Source organism: Vidua chalybeata, chromosome 3 (genome assembly GCF_026979565.1).
Source record: "Vidua chalybeata isolate OUT-0048 chromosome 3, bVidCha1 merged haplotype, whole genome shotgun sequence".
Classification (NCBI taxonomy): Eukaryota; Metazoa; Chordata; class Aves; order Passeriformes; family Viduidae; genus Vidua; species Vidua chalybeata.
The window spans coordinates 23,703,287-23,725,563 of NC_071532.1; the positions used below are offsets into that span (position 1 = coordinate 23,703,287).

The 22,277-nt window shown below is 37.2% G+C and overlaps 2 protein-coding genes across 5 annotated transcripts in view; one reads left to right on the top strand and one right to left on the bottom strand.

Annotated features, from left to right (window-relative positions):
• The window catches only part of SPATA17 (spermatogenesis associated 17), an 85,996-nt gene extending 66,321 nt beyond the window's left edge, over nucleotides 1–19,675 (bottom strand). Inside the window, exons 1-5 of one of the 2 annotated variants that reach the window (XM_053938562.1) lie at nucleotides 19,602–19,675; nucleotides 15,846–15,935; nucleotides 13,585–13,666; nucleotides 7,891–7,941; nucleotides 2,072–2,175 (exon numbers count right to left, since the gene is read on the bottom strand). In XM_053938562.1, the coding sequence (XP_053794537.1) occupies nucleotides 2,072–2,175; nucleotides 7,891–7,941; nucleotides 13,585–13,666; nucleotides 15,846–15,935; nucleotides 19,602–19,669 (395 nt within the window). In that variant the 5' untranslated portion in view covers nucleotides 19,670–19,675. The remainder of the gene's footprint in view (nucleotides 1–2,071; nucleotides 2,176–7,890; nucleotides 7,942–13,584; nucleotides 13,667–15,845; nucleotides 15,936–19,601) is intronic. The other variant, XM_053938561.1, reaches the window with a different exon arrangement.
• An 84-nt stretch (nucleotides 19,676–19,759) lies between these two features.
• GPATCH2 (G-patch domain containing 2) overlaps nucleotides 19,760–22,277 on the top strand; it is a 120,354-nt gene continuing 117,836 nt past the window's right edge. For all 3 annotated transcript variants that reach the window (XR_008430201.1, XR_008430200.1, XM_053939301.1), the window contains exon 1: nucleotides 19,760–20,153. Coding sequence is in view for 1 of the 3 variants with exons in the window: in XM_053939301.1 (XP_053795276.1) it covers nucleotides 20,098–20,153 (56 nt within the window). In the remaining 2 variants the exon portion in view is untranslated. The remainder of the gene's footprint in view (nucleotides 20,154–22,277) is intronic.

The following is a 22,277-nucleotide window of genomic DNA, read 5'->3' on the forward strand; positions in this document are numbered from 1 at the left end:
CCTAATCCTCACTAAACATCTGTTAGATTTCATAAGAAGAATGTTGAAGGTGATATACATATTAGTTTTCAAATGTACCCCAGTAAGGGGATTACTGCAGTGATTCTTGATTGCACTTGGCAACTCATGCGTTTTAAAAACAGAAACAATAATAAGATCCATTTGTCTAAATTAGCTCAATAATTAATTTTTAACTTTCTAAAACTGAAAAGACAGATTTTTTTTTCACCTGAAAGACATGTATTTCTGTGAACTCTGGAATACAGAACTCAAATTAGCAAAATATCAATATATCATTTACCAGATAAGAGCTCACACAGACCAACTTTAACACATTTTGATGTACTTAAAGTCATACTGCTCATCTTACCTGTTCAAGAGCACAAAAGTGTTTCTTGGTTAAAATATCTATGCAGTGCATAGACTTTATGGTTTTTAATGGTTTTTAGCCTAAATTAAATACTAGGGAATTTGATCAACATGTCAAAGTACTGAAAACCAAATATTTTTGTAGTCTTCCAAAGTTAGGTATACCCAGAAGAGATCTACAGTGGGTGTGGGGAAATAAAATACAAAGCTCCAACCAATCCATGTTCACAGTGCAGGAGGAATACCACTTGCTATCTTGTTTTGTTGGCACACATCAAAGGTCAATCTAAGCAACAAGTTATAAGCCATGGTCTAGGTTTAGGCAGGCAATGGAGAAGAGTGATAGAACAATTATTAACAGAGAAGCAGGTTCAGTTTCTGCAGTTCATCCAGTACTATGGATTTTAAACCAGAGAAGTCATGGCTTCACTAATTTTCCAAGATTTAGTCTAGTCTTCCAAGGATTCTACCTTTTCAAGAAGAGAGAATATTTCAAGGATTTCATATCAAGATACCATTGAAGCTGTAATAGAATGTTTAAGTCTGGTTTTGCTGAGTTGTGACCTAACTTTCTGCTTAGAATACACTTAAATGAATAACAATGAGAGATCAGACATAGGTGACTATCAGTATGGTTCATTATAGGTAACAATGTAATGCACAAGAAATAATGTTATGACCAAGAGGATGTAGCACCAGCTGTACCGTGGAAGAATAACATCATAAATAACCAGCATACAAAGAAGTTGGATAATCCTGAATTTTTTCATATATAACTTGCATATGCTGCTTTATATAACAGTCTTTGCCATGTGATTTAGACAAGATTTCTAGAAATACTGGTTTACTAAACTCCCTTATATTTCTGTGCTTGAGAAAGCAAAGATTTGTCTCAGACATTCTGAACGGCAAACACTGCATGGACTTTGTCCAACAGCTTTCATTTACACTGAGAGAGTAATGATCATGGTCACCCAACATTTCATATGTTTGTTTCCACTGTTGTCTGAGTAATGGTCATGGATCAGGATATCAAATCCACTAGAGGGAAATAATTACCTCTATTTTAGAGAGGTTTCAGCTTAAGTACAAGGAAAGACAATGGATGGATGGGAGAAATAGAGAAAGAACATAGAGCAAGAACAGTTCTAGACAGAAATCTGACAGGCTATTAGTTCTCTTCTGTAACTATGAAAAGAATCTGCTTTACTGTATCCACACCAGTATCTTTCCCAATTAATATTCATAGTATGGCTCATGCATGCAACTTAAATCCAAATCTGCCCTTGCATTCATTGTCAATAATCCATATTCAAAACCAATTATAAAAATAATTTTTTTGTTAGCTTGTGTATACTGGGGGGAAAAAATCTAGTTCAAGAAACCCTATTTAGGGCATAATCACCTATGAGTTCTGAGCATAGGTGAAGAGACAAATCCATTTTTCTTAAACTAGTACAAACCCAGAGGACACCTAATGAATTCAAAGAAATTATTCTGAATTCATAACAGTGTAAATGAAAACAGAATGTGGTGTAACATGAATAGGCATAGGATAAAGAGAATCGTGACTGATAGAGATATATATTTGATAATGGAGGGGAACCTACACTCAAAGAAATAGTTTAATTAGTGCCACAAACTTTTTACAAATAAAAGACGAGCAAATGAATGCCTTACTACGTGAAGCTTTTATCTTTACCTGACAAGCTCGTTATTCATAGAAACAGCTTTCAGGTACTTCTTCAGTGCACAAAAATTATGGATATACTTCCGAACGTAATAGCCTCGCCACGTTTTCTGGATCTGGAGGAAATAAATACTTGCTTAGTATATTTCAAATCAAAAGTTTGCATGCATAACAAATACGTGCACTAGATCTCAAGTACCTCTTTCCTTAAAAGTGATAGCAAGTAGAAGCACTGGTAAGTTTCCATGAAGAAATTAATGTAGGTTGTAACATATTGTAGCACTGAGTCACCACTTCCCCAACATCTCCTGCTACACTTTCACCTTTGTGCTCTGCAAAGGTGTAAAGTGAACAGAAGGCTTCTCAGGAACTCAATGAATCAGACTTTCTGAAAAGTTCATATATAAATTTCAGTTCTTTTATCTCCAATGTAAAATGAATCATGTCTATTTGTTCCACATTAGTTTCATTCTTCTCAAGAAATACTATTCTCTTGCATAACAGAGAAAGTCTAACCTAGAGAAAGCCTAACCTGGAAAAGAAAAGCTCTTTATCTGTAGCTAGTTATAAAGTTGTATTATGAATAGAAATTAGGTAGCATCCTACAACTAAAAGGGTTAATATTTTGGTACATTTTGAAAAGGATCATTTGAAAAAAAAAAAAAAAAAGAAAGAAAAGGGTAGGAAAAAAATACTTAGTCTATCCAACTTTCCCCAAGAACTGATTTCAACAAATGTGTTGAAACCTTCTCTGATACTTGAAAATTCTTATCATGATGTTTCTGAAATCATTACCTGTTTACCAGCTATCTGCTTTTTGGCATGGCAAAGTAAGCATTAAGAATGGACAATTAAGCATTGGAATTGGCTGCCCAGGGAAGTGGTGGAGCCACCATCCCTGAAAGAGTTTGAGAAAAGCAAATGAACATGGCGCTTAGTGCCATGGTCTAGTTGACAAGGTAGTGATCAGTCAAAGGTTGTACTCAATGACTTTAGAGGCCTTTCTCAACCTAAATGATTCTGTAATTTTGTAAATAGGTAAAAAGCTATCAGGACTGCCATTTGGTGAGTTATATTTATCCCTATGCTACGACATATAGAGGTGAAAGATGTAACTTGCTCTATTCAGTCATGCTGAGGGTTGCTCTTTTTCCTGATTTTCCTTGCCATAAGAGGTCAGTGTACTCTGGATGTCTACATCTGAAAAACAGAGTAACCATCTTTTCCTCTCTTCTCAGGGTCTAGCTCCTCCATATTTAAATTCTTCCATCCTTGAACTTATTATTAATTTTCCTGCAAAATATTCTTTACTTTCTTCATTGCATTTTGTCTCCTTTTTTTCTCAATATTTTTCTACTTTAATCTCCCAATTTCTATCTTCTAGTCTGCAGTAGCTTCATTTGCTCCAACATCCATCTCTTTGAACTTTATATATTTGAAATCCTAAAATACGTAACATCTGAAAGGCAGAATCTAAAAAGCAAAAACTTGGAGGTTTTACTATCCAGAAGCTACTCCCCTTATCTAAATGCATAGAAAAGTAAAATGTTGCCATGTACTAAGAGCTCTCCTTTTCCTGTTGGCCCCTAGCTACCAGACTTTTCAAGAATTTGAACACTTCATTGTATCTCTAAGTAACATTTTTTTTCTTTACATCAACCTTTCTCTTTCCAGAACCAAGGAACGACTTTTTAAGAAGTGGACTGAAACCCATGTGGTTGTGCTATTTGCATATTTTTCTTAGCCTACTTCTTCCTAAATAAGCACCTTTTTTTTTTTTTTTTTTTTTAGAAAAAAAAAAAAAAAAAAAAAGAAGGGAAGGAAAATAATGTCATGGCTTTTGTGTTTGATTCAGGAAGAAGGCAAATTAAAAAAAAAAGCTGCCAAATGCCCAGATTAGCAGTAACAATTGCACTCAATAATTTCAGAATCTTTATCATCAAGTCTTGGGAGTGCTCTTCAGTAACAGGCAAAACTATCTCTACTCCTACCAGTTCCAGGGCAGTCCAATTCTATACCACTGTGACAACTGACAAAAGTATGCAAATTTTCCACCTCCAGACTTTTACTGGAGCTATCTAAAATGACACCAACTAAGGCAGGGCTGAGTATTTCATACTTTGGCCCCATTTTGCATTCACATACCCCCAAACACTATTCTTCAAAGTAAAAACCAACATTTGGCCTCAACTGATGGCACCTTGGGGTACAGTAATAATTATCCTTTTACGCAAGATTTAACAAGAGAATAAGAATCACAGAAAAGCTTTCAGTAATTCTTTGAGGTATGTGTTAGTTATTAAGAATAAGAAGATATTAACTTCCAGTGTTAATATATTCTTCTATTTCCCCTTTGTGCATCAGCATGGATTTTCGTCCCTTCCCAAATAAGACTTGAAACCAATTTCAAAAGTTGTATTTTTTACCTACATGTTGTTATTTGTGATTGTTTTTGTTTGGTTTTTGGGGGTTTTGTTTGTTTGGTTGGTTGGTTGGTTTTGGGAGGTTGTTGGGGTTTTTTGTTTGTTTTGTTTTGCTTTGCTTTGTTTTATTTCTGGGGTTTTTTTGGGTATTTTTTGTTTTGGTTTTAGTTTTTCTTTGGTTTTAGTTTTTTGGGTTTTTTTTTAATGAAAGGGGTTTGGACCTCTACATATTGTTATAATATGAGCAAATAAGAGTTCTGGGAACAAGAAAGGTTATAGACATGCTGCTTTGCACTAGGTGATAGCAAATTTCATATTCTTTACAACAGTACTTTCTCATACACAAGCTTATTGGGTTAAAAAGGAATAGAGAAAGAGCAGAGAATGAGTATGCCTTCAGAGATCTGGGATTAAGCAAAATCCTTTGCATGTGAATAAGGATCTTAGCTTTGTTTTTCTGTTTGGCTTCAAAATTTCTCAACAAGAGCAACTTGGCTTCCATATAGCCATGTGCTCATTAATGCAGGATTATGGTCCCTTTGAAACTCTTTCTGACAGTCTTCACCTCACAGTTATAAATGCAGAACTGGATATTTCTGAGTTAAAGGATCAAAACTCCAACTGAAAGACAAAAGGCTCAAATAGTACAAAGCTATAATTACCTCCAATGGGCTCAGTGTACCAATTAAATGTTGCACTTTACCTTTTTTTTCACCACTTTCTGTTCAGAATGAACTCACTGATTTCAACTGAATTAAATCTAAGTAAGAAAAACTGCATTGTGTCTCAGATTATTTTATGTTTGATTTCTGTTTCCCTAATACTGTATGTCAGAGATCCCAAAACTGAAGATTAATCTTTTTAGGAAAGACCATTTTATAAAAAGCTTCTGATGATGCTCATATTTTCAACGTGAAAGTTCCAAACGTTTCCTTTTATAAAGAAGTATAATGTTACGACTGCAATTCTTTTTAATTCCAAGGTGAATGTTTAAAAAATTCTTGAAAAAGAGGAGACAAGTGTGTGTATGCCCTTCAAAGTAATTAGCAAGTTTCAACAGTGATTGGTACAAAACAATTATTGTCATTGATCAGCACTGAACAGATAATTTTAAACAAAGTCATTGTGTGCTCAGCAGATTACAGCTTGTTAACGGGCAAGTTCTAAATGACCTCTTAAGCTAGTCAAATCAATGATGCATATTCCTCATTAAGTAACATCAAAATGTAAGTGGTCTTATAAATAATGTTTATTTTAAGCACTAAAACAAATGGCAAAACCTTGATATATCAAAAGCCATCTGCTCATGGAATTTTTTTTTGCCATAGGATTACTTTTGTTGCTGAAAATTTACAGGAAAAAAGATTAAATCTTAAATCTCTTCAATCTTTTAAGAGATAGAATCATATTTTGCCTCAAAACTGAAACTGATTCAAACAAGATCTCTGATTTAATTTTAAAAGGTAAAACTGATAGCTCTGATTACAACCAAATGCAATCCAGAAGAACAAGATATGTAGACTGGCTTCAAAACTACAAACCTGTGTATGCCCTTGATACTTCAAATGCCAAAACTGAAACTACCTGTCTAAAGAGTAACTATAAACTGAAATAAATAGTTAATAATACCATGAGGCAAAACAAAGTGGTTAAATAGAAAAACATACACAGTTATTGTTATATTTTTAGAACACTGAGTTATATCAATCATGAATCAAGCTCATGATGAGTGAATATAATGAACTGTTGGCTTAGAAAGCCTGAAGTTTGAGCACACATGATCTGTGCAGAAACTCAACAGGCCTGATTTGCTATTGGACCTTGGTTATTTCTTCAATAAACACAGGACATAAAAAACTTCAAAAGCATTCACTGTTTCAGACTGGTAGCATTCAAAGTCTGCTCTGCAGATATGGCTGCACAAGATTTAGATAGAGGAGAATCAGATTCTGACATTTGCAACTAAATAAAGATCTGTTCTATTGTTTTCTACTGATTTAAATTTCCATTAAAGAAAAGGACATGACTGAAAAAATGGTACTTTGAAGATTTATATCACCTAATGATTCAACATTATATTTCCATTACAAATGAATGGGAACACATTCAATTTCTTTTAAAAATGAAAGACCAAATGCAAAACTCCATTTGACTAGAATACATAATTACCTCTGAAATTTGGTCTTCAAATAAATTCTGGAAGTACAGAGGCAACTTTTAAGAGCTGGCTTACATCTTATGTTTTCTCACTGATCTCAGCTGCATGAGTAAATAGCATTTATCCACTGCAGAATACTTTCAAACTCGCTAAGTAAGGAATGAACTATAACAACAACAAAAAGGTATATTTTGTGTGGCAATAAACTGCTGTTAAACACCTTCAGTTCTTTAACATGCACCAAATGTAAGATTCTACTTTGTGCCTTTGAGAGAGCTAGAACTAAGCAAAACACCTGATGAGAATAGGTCTCTTGACTCTGAGTCATTCTCAGAGAGGCCACAAAGTTAAAATCCATTCTAAAAATCTTATTCTACACAAATTTCCCTGCATTAATCCCTGGGTTAATCTCCATTGTCACCATATTCCTACATTTGGTAGAATTCAAAATGTAAGGTGCCTGGCGTAAAAAGATACAGGCTTCTAAATTAAAGCAGTTTTATATCACAAAATGAAAGAAATAAGTAACATAAAAAGACTTAATCCCAAAAATTATTTTATGTTTTCCCCATATTTGTTTTACATATTTGTTCAAGTGCAATTTCAAAGTTCAGGAAAAAAAAGCTAGTTTCTAGTTAAATATCTTTTGCAGTTTCATGCACAACAAACTTCATTTGCTGTAGATTCATTGAAGTTCAAGGTCTGTTTATACATTTCTTCGTCTAGCAAAATTCACTCTTAATATCATCAGTGAGATCAGTTCAGTTCCACCTCTGTGTTTAAGCAATGAAATTGTCCTGTGCTCTCTAACTCTTGATATTCAATACAGCAAATGTCATACACTAACAAGAGAAAAAGCACAGCTACATCAACAAGCTCAACTGTAGTTTGTAGGCCTGTAGTTTGTCAGAATTGCAAATATATGTCTACTTTTGTAGAAAAAATGTTCTTACATTTTTAAGAGCACTGGCAGATAGAATGTTTGGGGGTTTTATCAGTATCATATATTATAAGGTCCAATGGGCATTTAAATGGGGCAAGACATATTCAGGTACCTCAAATTCAGCTACAGTTTTCAAATACAACCCTGACTCCGCAGTGAAACTTTAATTTTTAACTATGTAGTATTTCCTGCTGTTGCCATCAGCATATCAATCAAGTGTATATTATTCTGCTTTGCTCATTTTATTAAAAGCAAATTCGGAGCACAATTGACTTTTCATTTGTTTAACAAGTGAAGAAATATTTACCCTGACAGCCATTTCATTGTAGAATTTCAACTTCTTAATAAAATATGCTCTCTGTGAATAAAAAAAAAAAAAAAGGCACATATTTCAGTTGCACAAAGACAGTCTGCTATTTTTACATATAAAAGATAAGAATCTTTATACATAATACATAATAAGAGTTCTAGGCTTAGAGAGAATAAAATCAAACTTTGTATTGAAGAGATAGGCTTCCTAATACATAATGCAGGCTTAACCAGAAAAATCTATGGTAGTCAAACTAGGAGCTAATGGAGATATATGATCATAAAATGCTCTCCGCTGAGTTTGATAATCAATGGTGCTCTACTGAGAGTAGAATAACAAAGCAGAAATATTCACAAGTGCTGGTGACATGTAGTATTGTATGATTTATTCACTGGGGTTCTTTTAGCCAAAACTCACAGAAACATAAAAGGAATTCATATTTCAAGATGTCTGGTTTAATGAAAAATTCAGAGAAATGCTGTCTTCAGTCGAAATCGTTCAAGGATACGGATGCAGTGATGGAGCAAAATTGTGCCTTCCAACCATCTGTACTAAATGTTATGTACTTAGCTGCCTCCTGAGTAATCGTTGGGAATTTTGTTTCATTTAATATACATTTTAACATCATAAAATCATAAATACAATGATACCATGTTACAGTGAATCCCCTGATATAGAAAACATTTCCTCAAGTCCTGGTTTCCTTCCAATAAAGTAGAATTCCTCTCATAGTGAACGAATCCCCTATTATACTAAGCAATCACTTGGCAGCATAGGTTATTTTAATGGATACATCACTTTAAACTAAGCCTTCACATCTGTTCCGCCCTCTAATTACAAATGCAAAATGAACATAATTCACAATTGTATCATAAAAAGTAAAATATAAGTACTTTGAATGCAAGAGTATGTCCTTTATTTAGCACAACATGCAGCTTTTATGTGTTTCTCATGTTTTAGACACAAATCAAAGGCAAAAGTGCTTTCCCCTGATATAGTGATTTTCTCCCCCATGGCAAACAGGAATTCACTATAAAAGGGTTTCACTGTAATTAGTGTTATTTGAATTGCCTAGTCTGATCCAAAGCAAATTGTCTGTGGAGAGCAGCAGGACTGGATTATTTATCAACAGTCTGGGCAATTAAGAAACAGTTGGCTGCAATATGTTATTTACAAATGAACACAATGATGCTACTTCATTTTAAATTCTCTTTCTTCATTACATTAAGCAAGGCATAATTCCTGCAGTTTAATTAAGGTGCATTTTAAATGCTCACTTTAATATCATACCAATCTACTAATAATGGAAACAGTACAAAATATATTTCTTATAAGAAAGAAAATTGCAGAATTGTTAAAGTTCAAAGAAGTTTCATGCATACGTGTGGATGTGCATACATACACAGATACATACATGTATATATTCAAGGGAAAATCTACCTAAAATGTGCAAATTAGAATATATAATGGACTGTGTCTCTCCCCTTTATTCTCCATAAGTATTTACTGAGTGATACTAACTGTAGATAGCTAATAATGGATAGAAATAATGGTTGCCTGACTTAAGCATATCTCTAAACTGCTTGATTAAATTGATACAATTTTGGGTTGCAGCTCATATTGGAAGTGAACATAAGAGTTACCACACCACCAAATAGATAAAATACATTTTAATGGAAGCTTAAAATGTTCCTAAGCTTAAAAAGATTGGAAGTGAACATAAGAGTTACCACACCACCAAATAGATAAAATACATTTTAATGGAAGCTTAAAATGTTCCTAAGCTTAAAAAGATTCATCAGATTTCTGTCCATCAGTGATTAAACTAAACAATTTTCCACTTTTTTGTTTATTCTTCTCATATTTGAAAGCTGTGAGCATTTAGGTCTGAATGCATCCCATTTCATTGAGGAACATAAATTGGAGACCTTACATCATTAATGCTCTTTATATCATCCATACTGAGAGACAATGTGGGACCACTTTGACTCTGAGCTTGTCCAAATATTGAAGAACTCTGCCAGTCAGTGCACACCCCACTAAGGTGTGAGGAATTCAGGCCTTATCCTACCACCACTTAAGAGGGTCACCTAAAACAAGAAGGATGTTACACATTCCTGCTTTTACTCAACTCTTGCTCTAAATCACAAGTCTCTCAAATGCAGAACTGCCCATGCAACTGTGTTACAACTTTATTCTTACACCAAAAGCCAAAGGCTGTGTCACCATCTAGGTCCTTTTGCAAATGTATTTGCCTCTGTTTTCTAATCCTGATTAGAAAGTTCTGCTATTACAAATGATAGAGAAGGTGTTCGTTGCTATTCACAAAAAGTGTCATAATTTAGTGCTTCAACCTAAGTCTACATGTACGCGCTCTCCTAATAAACAAAAGATTATTTCCTGAACTGGGGCCTGCTTGTTCAGAAGACTCTTTTCTTATGCTTAAGTGGAATTTAATGCAGTTCAGCCTATACCCATTGGATTGCCCCTCATTTTTCACTAAGTCCCAATTCAAATGTGACACTGCTAGGTTGACTCTCTGGAAAGAATTACTTTCTCATCTCATCCATGTGCCACCTCTACTTCTGAGCCAAGATGTCTTTGTCATGAATTCTGACATTAATATACAGGCCTTCCTACCAGCTTACCTTAAGTGTAGGTTTTCAAAACATATTTGAAGTATATACAAACTTTTGTATTATTTTCTCATTTTGCATTTAAAAACATGCTTGGGGATCATATACAAATGTGCTCTGATTGGTGTTTTCTTTTGCTTTAAAGAGTTAATACAAAATGACAAATTCAAAGAGAACCAGGAATCTGATTGAATTTGAGAGTGAGATTGAGGTTGAGAGAAGGAAGCAACACATGGTCTAAATTGCAAATGTGGTCATGTTGTATTTCGGGGGATTTTGCAGACCAAATAGGCATTTGTCTAATTCCTATTGGACTGGAACTATTTAAAACTGGTTGTTGACTTGAAGCTAAATCACTTAGGGTGGTGCCAAACTATATAACATAAAATATTCACTTTTCTCAACTGCATCTCCTTCCAAAGTAAACTGAAAATGTGGCCATCGTGCATACCAGCTTCATGTAATAATGAAATGTTACAATTTCCCTTGCTTTAGCAAATGATTCCTTGGCTTTGAGAAAATAGTAATAAAGAAACAATGATGCACAGTTTGTTCCATGTTCTGGTGTTTGTCTGCTTCTAATATTCATACCTTCCTGCAGGTCATGCAAACTTTCAGAATCCAACATAATCAATGTAACCAAGTTATTAAGAAAACTGTAGGAGAGCAGTTCTTAATTTTAGTTTGAGATTAACAAGGAAACAAAGATTTATATCAAATCACTTATATTTAGAATAGAAAGGTACATAACTTTAATCATATAAATGCCATCAATAGTTGTTCGGTTTTTTAGGGTTTTTTTACAAAATATATATCTTAACAATCACAGGAAGAGGCTCTAGAGGAGAAGCAAATGAAATACTAGTGGTGATGCACATATGGACAGCCAATCTGATGAGCCTCAGCCTTTGTTATTTTCTGCATCAGTACCATTCACATTTCACAATTTTGAATATAATCATTAAAATGATTTATTATCAAGCAATCATGGGTATTTTGTGCATATGCTTTGCCTTGTTTGCTGGCAGCAGATACCAATCCAATCATTGTCAGCAGACAAATTTTAAAGTGACCAGTGTATTTAAGGAACTATCATACCAAATGCATCATTGTGTCTCATAGTCAGGAGTCATTACAACAGTTATTAGCAAGAATTCTTTGCAAACATTTCTTGGTCCTTTAATTTGAAAGTTATGTTAAGCTGCTGAGATTTTGCTCTTTAAATATTCCAAGTTAACCATTAATTCAGTAAAGACGGTAAAACAACAAATATAAGGTATTAACTCACACTTTATATTTAAGTCCACCCCAAAACACACTGAATACAACAGTCCAAAGAGAGTAGAATGTGCCTTTTTATCTCATACTTGTGTGGTACTCAGGTTGGCTTCCAATCAAGCTGTTCTATTTAGTCTTCTCCAGTCACAGAGATGGCAAAAACAAAATGTAGTGTTTGAGGAGAAAAGATAATTTCCTGTGCTGATTGCTGTAAAATTTGTAAGCTTTCTAATGAGATTCTCTTCCTCTAGAGCTCTGGCTAGCACTGGATAAGTACTGGAATCCAGAAACTGGATGAATTCATCATCTGATTTAGAATGTGTGTATTAAGTTGCAGAATTTTTTGTCCTACATTGTTCCACAAACTTCAGATTTGGCAAGTTTTTCAGTTATGTCTATTTGAAGAACTAAATATGCACAAGGCTTTATTGATTAAAGACTTTTATTTTACCTTTTAGAATTATATTCAAGAAGAGAAAGCTGAGGGGAGTTTATGATGTTAGTTCTCTCAGGTTTGTGATTACAGGCAATCTGTTTGATCATGTTGATTTCTTCGTTCCCTTGTCTCACTGACTGCACAGATCCTTTCTTTTCATTAACAAATTTTAAGATAGATTATCATGTCTCTCTTCTACAGAAGCTCTCCTAGATTAAACGAACCTTCCTTAAACTTAGGAATAATATTCAGCTGAAGTCCTACTTTTTTCGAACCCAATGCAACCATGCAGCTAGCTGCTCTGTATTCAATAATTACTTTTAGAAGATGAGTGAAAACCACTGAAAGGATGGCTCATCATTTATTAGTTAAGCCAGTTAGGAAGCTGGAAGAGAGAAAATCTTTACATAGATTACTGATAGACTTAGGGAAAAAATAAATGATCTTTCAGGTACACAAGTCCTAATACTTGAGAACATAGTTTAGTAGGGAGTATGAACTTTGGTCAGTAATATATGGTTTATTTTAGCTCTTTTTTTACTTCTTGAATTGTCTGTTTTGACTTAAAAACAGCAATTTAACAAAATTAATCAAGAATAAATGACTAACAAGTTTAACATTATTGTAAAACATTAAATTGATAAATTAGTGAAGTAAATCACTTATTTTAAGTTATTTTCTTCTTAGTCCCATAAATCTGTTAGCAGAGGTTTTAGCTTGTGCGCTATCACATGCTTTCGCTCTCTTCAGGTCCATCACAGGAATTAGATTGACTATGATCTGCTGTGTGCCTTAAGGCAAAACCTCAAATACTTCAAGGTTCATTAAGTAAGAAATTTAAACCACTAAAACATAAAATAGCAATGTGTAGACACATTGACTTATTTTATTTTCAAAATTAAGTTCTGCCAGGAAAAAACCAAAACCAAAACAAAACAAAAAACCAAACAAAACAAAACAAACCCCCCCCCCAAAAAGAAACAAACAAACAAAAAAAAACACAAAAAAAACCCAAAACAAAACAAAACTAAACAAAACAAAAAAGCAGCATCTTGCAAAGCTCCAGTCCTGCAATTATGCAATTAGCATCATGTGGGAAGACTTCTGCATGAGCAGATCTCATTGCTGGTTTGGGGACTGATACTCCAGAGCTGCAAACACTTAAACACTGACTTAACTTGACTGTTAAGAGTAGGCTTGTTGAAATTAATGGCGCTTTTCATTATAGTAAAGTTAAGAGTGCATCTGTGCTTTTTAATTTCATGATGAGTGAATGAATTATTCATATGTATTCTACAGATAACCAATAAGCAAACAAAATTTTAAAAAGTACTTTTCTACCTCAACTATTTCTCTGAAGTGTTTTCTTCTTAGATAACCTCTCCACGACTTCTGTATCAAAATCACCATTTTGCTCAGATGTCTAAAATGAAACATATTAACAAAGTAATTTGTTTTTCAGACTTCAGATCTATTAACTTTTCATAGTAATAAAAATAACATACAGTGTATTATGCCTCATACAAATGACCACTACAAGCATACTTTATACATATACATGTATATATATATATTTATATACATACATACAAATGCATACACACAGACCATTATATACATACATTTATTCATACACACATACTTTTGTTTTTGGAAAGCATGGGTTACTGCAAACCTACCTGTATACTATTAGAAAAGTTTAATGAAAAAGCCTTACAAATTTAATTTGCATAATAAATTGTTTTATTTTCATGGTTTTAACCAACAGATCTGACCAGTTCAGGATTTTTTCTGGCATATGCAACATTTTCACAGCTATACCATTTTTAACTATTTGACAGAACCTACTGACACTTGAATTTTTAGATACTTTTTTCCCTTTTAGACACCTTTTTTCTTTTATAAAATTACATCTAGCTTAATTGTGAATATTTACTTTGTCCTTAATTAATTTATTTATATATTGACATATATGTTGCTACTAAAAATTTCAAAATTGATGTCACATAAATTTTTGCAAAAAATGATTGAATCATTACTTTGGGAAATAGAAAAAGCTGTACAGGGGATCATTCATACCACCGAACTATGGACATCAAACTTATAAGCCTTGCACTCCACTCAGTGAAGGCAGTCTTTGGGTAATTCAGAACACTGAGAATTGGCTACATTGAGCCTGTTGGAAGAAACCTTCAAGATGATCCAGTCCAACTGTCCATCCAGCAGCACCATAATCAACCCGTAAATCATATTGCAAGTGCCACATCCAGACACATCTTGAACTTCAGAATATGGTGACTCTGCCATCTTCCCAGGCAATTCATTCTAATGCCTAATCATTCTTTTATTGATTTTTTCTGTCTAATATCTCATCAGAACCTCCTCTGGTGCAGCTTAAGTACATTTCTTCTAAGTGCACATAATGACTGCAGCCTATCTTCCTATGAGGGAAATATTGGCCATTAAGTAGTATATGTTATTTAAGCTAATAATTCTTTAGGTTTCATACAGTAGGTCTGGATGATGTACAATTACTTGCAACAGGCAAGAGGTCAAACTATAAGATGTAACAATCCCTCTCCCTCAACCGCCCTGTTTTATGAAGATACAGAAGTTTGAACAGATGAGTTTGGCCAGTTGGGCTTATGACATAAAAAATTGAAGAGGGCTTTCTGGGAGAATGGACCAACCATAGTTACCAGGAAATTTGTAACTATGTTATAAAATCATAGAATCAATAAGGTTGGAAACTACCTCCAAGATCAAGTCCAGTGTTGATACAGCATTTCCCAGAACAAAGCTGGTGAAGGGCCTTGAACACTGGACAAGATCAAGTCCAGTGTTGATACAGCATTTCCCAGAACAAAGCTGGTGAAGGGCCTTGAAGGGGAAGCCATATGAGGAGTAGCTGAGGTCACTTGGTCTGTCCAGCCTAAAGGAGACTGAGGAGAGACTTCAGTGCAGTCTACGCCTTCCTCACAAGGGGAAGCAGAGAGGCAGGCACTGATTTCTCTCTGGTGACCAGTGACAAGACCCAAGGGAGTGGGCTGAAGCAGTGTTGGGAAGATTTATGTTGGATATTAGAAAAAGTTTTTCACTCAGAGAGTGGTTGAGCACTGGGGCAGGCTTCCCAGAGAAGTGGTCACAGCCCAAGCCTGCCAGAGTTCAAGAAGCATTTGGATATATGGTTTGACTCTCAGGATTGTCCTGAGCAGGGCCAGCTGTTGGACTTTGAAGATACTTGTGGGACCTTGCAACTCAGAATATTCTATGATTCTATATGAAAACTCTCTGAAACAGCATATCGAAGGGATATCTAGTTATTTCTTTTTCTCCCAGTCATAACAAGATTTCTTAAAAAATACTGCATATTTATTCTGAAGATAATTTCCATGCTTTCTAGCATCATGCCTTTTTAATTGTATACAGTTCTGAAAATCAAAAATTGTTATTTATTACAATGACACAGCATATATTTAATTGCCTTTTTTTTTTTTTTTTTGCAAAATGCTCCAATTTTATTAAAATCAAGTAATACCATGAGAAATTTTGAGGAAAAATTCAATGCTGAAACATAGATTAAGAGAGGCTTAATATACTACCTCAGATAGGCTCGGACTCTGCATGCTCGAAACCAGCACTGGATCTTGACAGCAGCTTTGTACTTTCTTTTTCTGTCTTCATCTATAGCTCTGAAAAAATATAAAAGTAGTAATATTTCTCAGCATGGTCATGTAGAACCAGAGCAAAAATATTATTCTAAATATGTTTTATTGTTGCAGCTTCAGATCTTTTTCACCAGTTTTTTTACCTTTAATTCTACATAATTCAGTGGTAGTGCAGAAAAATTTAATTTACATTAGTTGCATAGTATGAAGGTAACAAGAATATTGCAGCTCGTAGAGGATGTAAGTTTTGGGAGTGGGTATTTCTTATTCCCATACAATACTTAGATACATGTCAGCATGCCACATGGACTTCTTCCATTGAAGATGAAATATGTGGATAATGCTTTAATGATAATTAGGCCTGAGTTACAAAAAAAAAAATCATATAACTGTAAAAAATTACGAATCTACAATGTTTGTGACAAAGCTAAAAGTCATGTAAGGAAGACCATGAAACTAAAAGAGATTAAATAAAAATATTGTTAGTCTGAAGGAGATTTTTCAGAGAATTGAGGAAAAATCGTTACCATTATGAGTTTCAATGCTGAGGGATAGAACTCAGCTATGAGATCACCTCTAGCTTTCATTCTTCTTTTGTTTGTTTCAAAATGTCAGTAATTGACAAGTTTTTGAACTTAAATTTTAATTTTCATTGATTTTTATTCTTTCCCATTTTTATTAGGAACATAGTCACCAAATTCTTTGTTACACCTGACAAAAAATAACATTCAGGTTACTATTAGTTTGTTTTCTTAATTAGCTCTCCTAACAAAGTTTCATGTCAACATTAATTGCCTCAGTAAATACCAACAAGATTACTGTTTATCTGATAAATTAGGATTATCCTCATTATAGGTCTGAAAATGAAATGAATTGCAGATTTACTACCAGAGTTCAAGAAACATTAGCTCCACTCATTTCATCTGGTGCAGTATGTGCTCTCAAATCACATTAAATGGGCACAAAATTTCACTGTCTGATGTGCATCAGACATTCTCAGTGCCTGAAAACTCTGGGAAACAAGCTTTTTTACCTAAAAATGAACAGTTTTCAAAACTGTCTAGAGAGTTTTCTTGTTCCTTTCCTGTGCAGATTCCTAGTCTTCAACAGGAACCAGACACCTCCAGAAAACTTTTCCTTAGAGGAAAATGATTTTGATCAGAAGGGTATGAGCGATTTGGCCCTGGACAGGCAGTCACAATTACAGCTTGGAAATGAGGGGGATGTGGGACTGGCCATGTCAGAGGTGCCAAACCCAGTCCTACCCACTTGGCAGTGACAAAGTCTTCTGGAAGAGCAGAAGCCTTCTCCTCTCTTACTCCCTGATAGATTTTTCCTAGTTGGAATTCAGTCTTGCCTGGCCAGGGTGGGAGAGAAGTCCTTGTAAAGTTTATTGAAGCAAACCAACAACAGACTTGTTTTTCTCACAGGATAGTTCCACAAACATTTCCAGCTGCCCTTGCCAGCAGAAGTGTTTCGAGGTGTAAGTTTCTCAAGCAGATATCAGCCCTTTTGATCAGATTGCACAGTTGTCATACTGCTTGAGTTAAGCTCTTGAGAGTCACAGATACTTCACAAAGGCTGTACTGAAAGTTAAAAAGGCCTACTCAAGCACTTGACATACAGATACTACAGTAAATAAAAGTAGGTTCTTGAATGAGTAGAGTGATAAAACTGTGTAACACTTAAGAGAATGAATTAGTGGACCTTGTATATTCTAATCCTTATGCTGAGGGTATTTCTCAAAATGCAGGCTTATGGTATTGCACTGTGGCATCATTGGCACCTTCCCTAGAAAGGTGCTTTCCCTAAAAAGCCAGTTTAGGAAACCTCATACTTCTCACATAAACAGAATTCTGCATAAAGCACAACAGCAATGTTATTAAGATCAGAAAAATATTACAAAGACTTGTTGCTGCACTGGACTCTTTGAATCCTCTCATTTGCATTCTCAGTTGTAAATCTGAATTTTCTGAAACTGACGGATCATAGCCCATTCTTAAAAGAGGAACAATTCATTTTTTGAGAGCTCTGCCAAAAACGAAATCCCCAAACAACAAGCATGCTGCCCTCCAATGGATTTCCAAGTCTGGTTCAGACTGCTCTTTCTAACCTGAAATATGTGAAATACAAGCACAGCCTCCTGTAACTGATGTTTGTTTAGTGAACTGCTGTGTGTACAGTCACAAGAGTATGAGTGAAAGTTCAGGCAAAGAACAGAAAAACACAACACTCTACATGCAGGCAGGACTTGATCTCTAACTTTTAGCAATGTTCAGGAGCTTTGTTATTCATGCTAATGGTGTTGCAATTAGATTCAAAAATAAATGCTTCATTAATTAGTGAATTAAAAAAACACAACTGTTCTAAACATGCCTGGTGTTTTTTTTTTTTTTTTTTATATTTGAGCTTTTTCCATTACACATACAGCAACAGTGCAGCTGAATAAAAGGATTTATAGGACAAATCTCGGTGATATTTAACTAAGTCTTACAACTTTTAATTTCCTAAAATCTGGTCTGGGAAAAGCTGGCCACTACCATTCTGGGAGTCAGAAAACTCGGCACAAAACATCCCAGTTGGTGAGGACGAGAATAACAGATCTGATATCTTTCAATTAACTTTTTAAAAAAATAAATAACATTTTTAAAAGTATTAAAAAATAAGTCGTGTGTTTGTAAGAGGACAAACGTCCAGACAGTCACAGATGTGAGCCACGAGAGCAGGGACTCATTGCTGGCGCGCCGCATCTCGACGGATGCTCGGGGAAGAGCAGCACCTCTAAGGCGGGACAGAGGAGGGAGGCTCCAGGGGCGGGACCGGGGGAAGGAGGTCGGCTCCCGAGGCGGGAGAGGGCGGAACTTGCGAGGCGCAGGGAGTTTCAGGAGTTTGCAGAGGCTCCTTAACCCTAAAAATCAGCAAGGGGGCGGGGGAAGAGTGGGACACTCAGTATTTTCTGTGTATAAACGGGTCCCTTAAAGACGCTGCGCTGCGGCCAGCAGGTCTCCTCAGATCGCTGTGGAAATATTGGGAAAAAGGCGGTGGGTTGGTGCTCTCGGGAGGGATTTTAAAGCGAAACAGTTTCACAGAATCGTATAATCACAGAGTGCGTCAGGCTGGAAGGGGCCACCAGTCATCTGGTCCAACCTCCCTGCTCATACAGGGTCATCCCAGAGCACATGGCACAGGATTGTGTCCTGACAGTTCTTGAATATCTCCAGTGAGAGAGACTCCACCCTCTCTCTGGTCAACCTGTTCCAGTGCTTGGCCACCTGCACAGTAAAGTTCTTACTCATATTTAGATTGAACTTGCAGTCCATCCAGTTTCTACCCACTGTCATTTGTCCTATTGCTTGGCACCACTGCGAAGAGCCTGGTCCATCTCGTCACATTCTCCCTTCGGATACTTAGAGACACGGAGGAGATTCTCTTTCACTCGTCTCTTTTCGAGGCTCAAGAGGCCCAGCTCCCTCAGCCTTTCCTCGTATGCTCTAGTTCCTTAATGATCTTCATAGCCTTCCACTGAACCTTCTCCAGGAGCTCCGTGTCTCCCTCGTACTGAGGAGCTCAGAACCGGACAGTTTCCAGGGGGGCTGCCTCCATCTCGTTGCCGGGGGAGAGCAGGGCCCGTCCGCCCCAGCCCAGCATAAGGCGGTGTATCCCGCCCCACCACCGGCACGGTCCAAGTACCTGTTCGTAAGGAAATACTCCTCCCGGAGTCCCTCCAGCCTCTCCAGAAGCCGTGCCAGGGCGGCCATGCTCCCTCCCTCCTCCCGCCCGCAAGACGCTGCCGCCATGGCAACGGGACCGTCCCAGTGCGCTCGGGCGCGGGGGTGTCGCTGCTCCCGGCGGCCCCGCAGCCCGGTACAAGCAGTGCTCCGGTGGCAGCGGGAGCTCCGTCGAGCTGTACCGAACCCAAGGCGGGGGTGCTGGAGGGGACGCGGCGTCCCTGGGCAGCGCCGGGCAAGGGAAGGGAAGAGGCGAGGTGGTCGCGTCCAGCTTCCTCCGGTGCCGCGGCTGCTTCCGGGCTCTCATCATGGGGGACTGAGGAGCAGCGCCGGCCGCCCGCGCCGTCCCCGCCCGGCCCGAACCCTCCCGCCCTCGGCCCCCGCCCGCCTCCCCTCGCCCAGTATCTGCGAAGCGGCGCCAGCCTCCTCGGGGAGCGGCCGGGGGAGGCGCCGGGTTCATGTTCCGGGTCGCTGAACCTACCCCGACCCGAGCTCAGGCGGCGAGGAAGAGCTGGTAAGTCCGGGGGGACACACGTGTCTGCCGGCCCTGCCCGGCCGCGGGGCCGCTCTCTGCGGGAGAGGGTCCGGACACCGTCTCCGCGCCATGGGCGGGGTGTGGGAACGTGGGGGCGAGTGGTGGCCCCGATCGGGCCGGGCCTCCCCTCCCCGCTGCTGCCCCTTTCGCTGGGGAGAAGGTGATGGAGCCCGCGCCAGGCCCCCGGGGGACGAGGCGCTGGCGGTCCGAGAAGTGACACTGCCGTGTCTCGGCGGCTGGACGCGTTTATGAGCGAGCACTGGGCTGGAGGGAGAAACTTCCACGCCTTGTTGAAAAAGGGACAGCGGGCGAAAGATAAATCAAAACTTTTTTCCCAAGCTTTGTTAGGTTTTCCTGTCTGTTTGTGTTTTTCCGGTAGTGGTAGACTCTCTAAGGCCTAAAGCCCTTGCAGCGTGTGCAGCTGAGCATCCAGTGCGGTGTGTGTTTCCTCCTCTAAAGCTTTTCTGCTGCAAGCCAAGAATCAACAAGTGCTGCTGTAGCCATCGAGCAGGGAAAGAATGAGTAGTTCTCCTGCAAAAGAAGTTCATAGATTTACTGTTTTATGTAATTTCTTATGCGAGCATAGTGACCTCAAAGGCCATAATTTTTTTATTGTAGCATTGTAAGGAAGGAAGGCTGAGTAACAGAATAGAAAAGGTCAGTTCTGTTAGTAGGCTGTGCAGATATAAAGACTGGTAGTGGAGAGACTTGATGAAAGCAAGATGTTCCAAGCAACCAGCTGGGAAGCCTTTCATTTTCTTCCTGAAATGTTGGGTGTCTTTTGATATGTTCGGTATGATGTGTGTAGCTTCTCTCTTGTTTCAGGAGGATTGTGATGGGGTTTTGTTTGTGGGTTTTTTTCCAGAGGTTGATAACATCTTTTAGAGACTATGTTATATATACAGATACCTTCTGGTAGATTTCCCAGCTGAAATAGACCTGAAATAGACTTGATATAGACTTGAAATAGACTTCCTTTCATCTTTTTCTTTGTTCTTTTCTGGGGATGGGGGGGGAAGAGGATGGAAAAGGTTTCTCCTCCACTTTTGCTGATACTACTATTTTTTCCCTGTATTTTTTCTTTACGCTTCTCTAAATGAGAAAACTTTCAAAGAGAGATTTTATTTGCCCAGATGCTAATCATTTTGCTAGAACAAGTTTTCTGGTGTTGCTAGGCATCCAAATTTGCCTGTTGTAAATATAACAACTTCTGTTGGTGTAATTCAAAATGTTTCAGAGAATGAGGTATACTCCAGTGGCACAAGTATTTTTATTTGAGTGTTAATGCTGCATACAGTAGAAACATTGCCCAAGACATTCCAAACAGTGTTCTGTCGAAATCTTCGTTATTTATTTGACCTGTCATTTGTCTTCAAATGTTATTATTTTGTGTCTGCATAAAGTAATTTAGTTCCAGAGGCTTCTAGAGTAGCCCTCAGCAGCATGAGGTGTAGGCATATTTTTCTGTAATTTTCATCAGACAGTAATAAATTTTCTTATGCTAGTACACTGCTCAGAGGAATTCAATACAGAGGAAGATACTGAAATGTTGTCCATTAAAAATCTGACCACTCCTCAGAGCTGCTCTCTTATTCTTATATACAAGTTATTTCAGAAGCTGTCTGTTAAAGGAGGCCCGTTTGAGTGGGATGCAGGAAAATACTTTTTACAGTGTCTAATACTTGATGTAGAAAATTAAGAACTTGTGCTTTCTAAAAACATTAAGATCCTAAAGAGATGAGTAGGTTCAGAACAGCCACAGAGTAAAATTTTTCACTTTGGGTAGTAAAGTTCCTCCAAAGCAGAATGTTATTTAAATTGTGAGTTCATGTGGCAATTTAAGAATAGTTTGCAGTTTGGGTACTTGCTGGGCACTCTGATTCTCTTGATAATGACTGTGTTGCTTTAGCATATTACCATGATTTGACAGGTCATGTGATTTGGCACCTTGGCAATTAATTAATGAAGTCATACTTCTGAAAAGGGCAAGCATATCAGTAAATGGCAACAATGGGATTGCAAGAATTGCTTCCTCTCATGATAAATTGCTCCAAATCTCATTTCTAGCTGACCAATTCATTTGTGTTAGAGCCTTGTTAAATG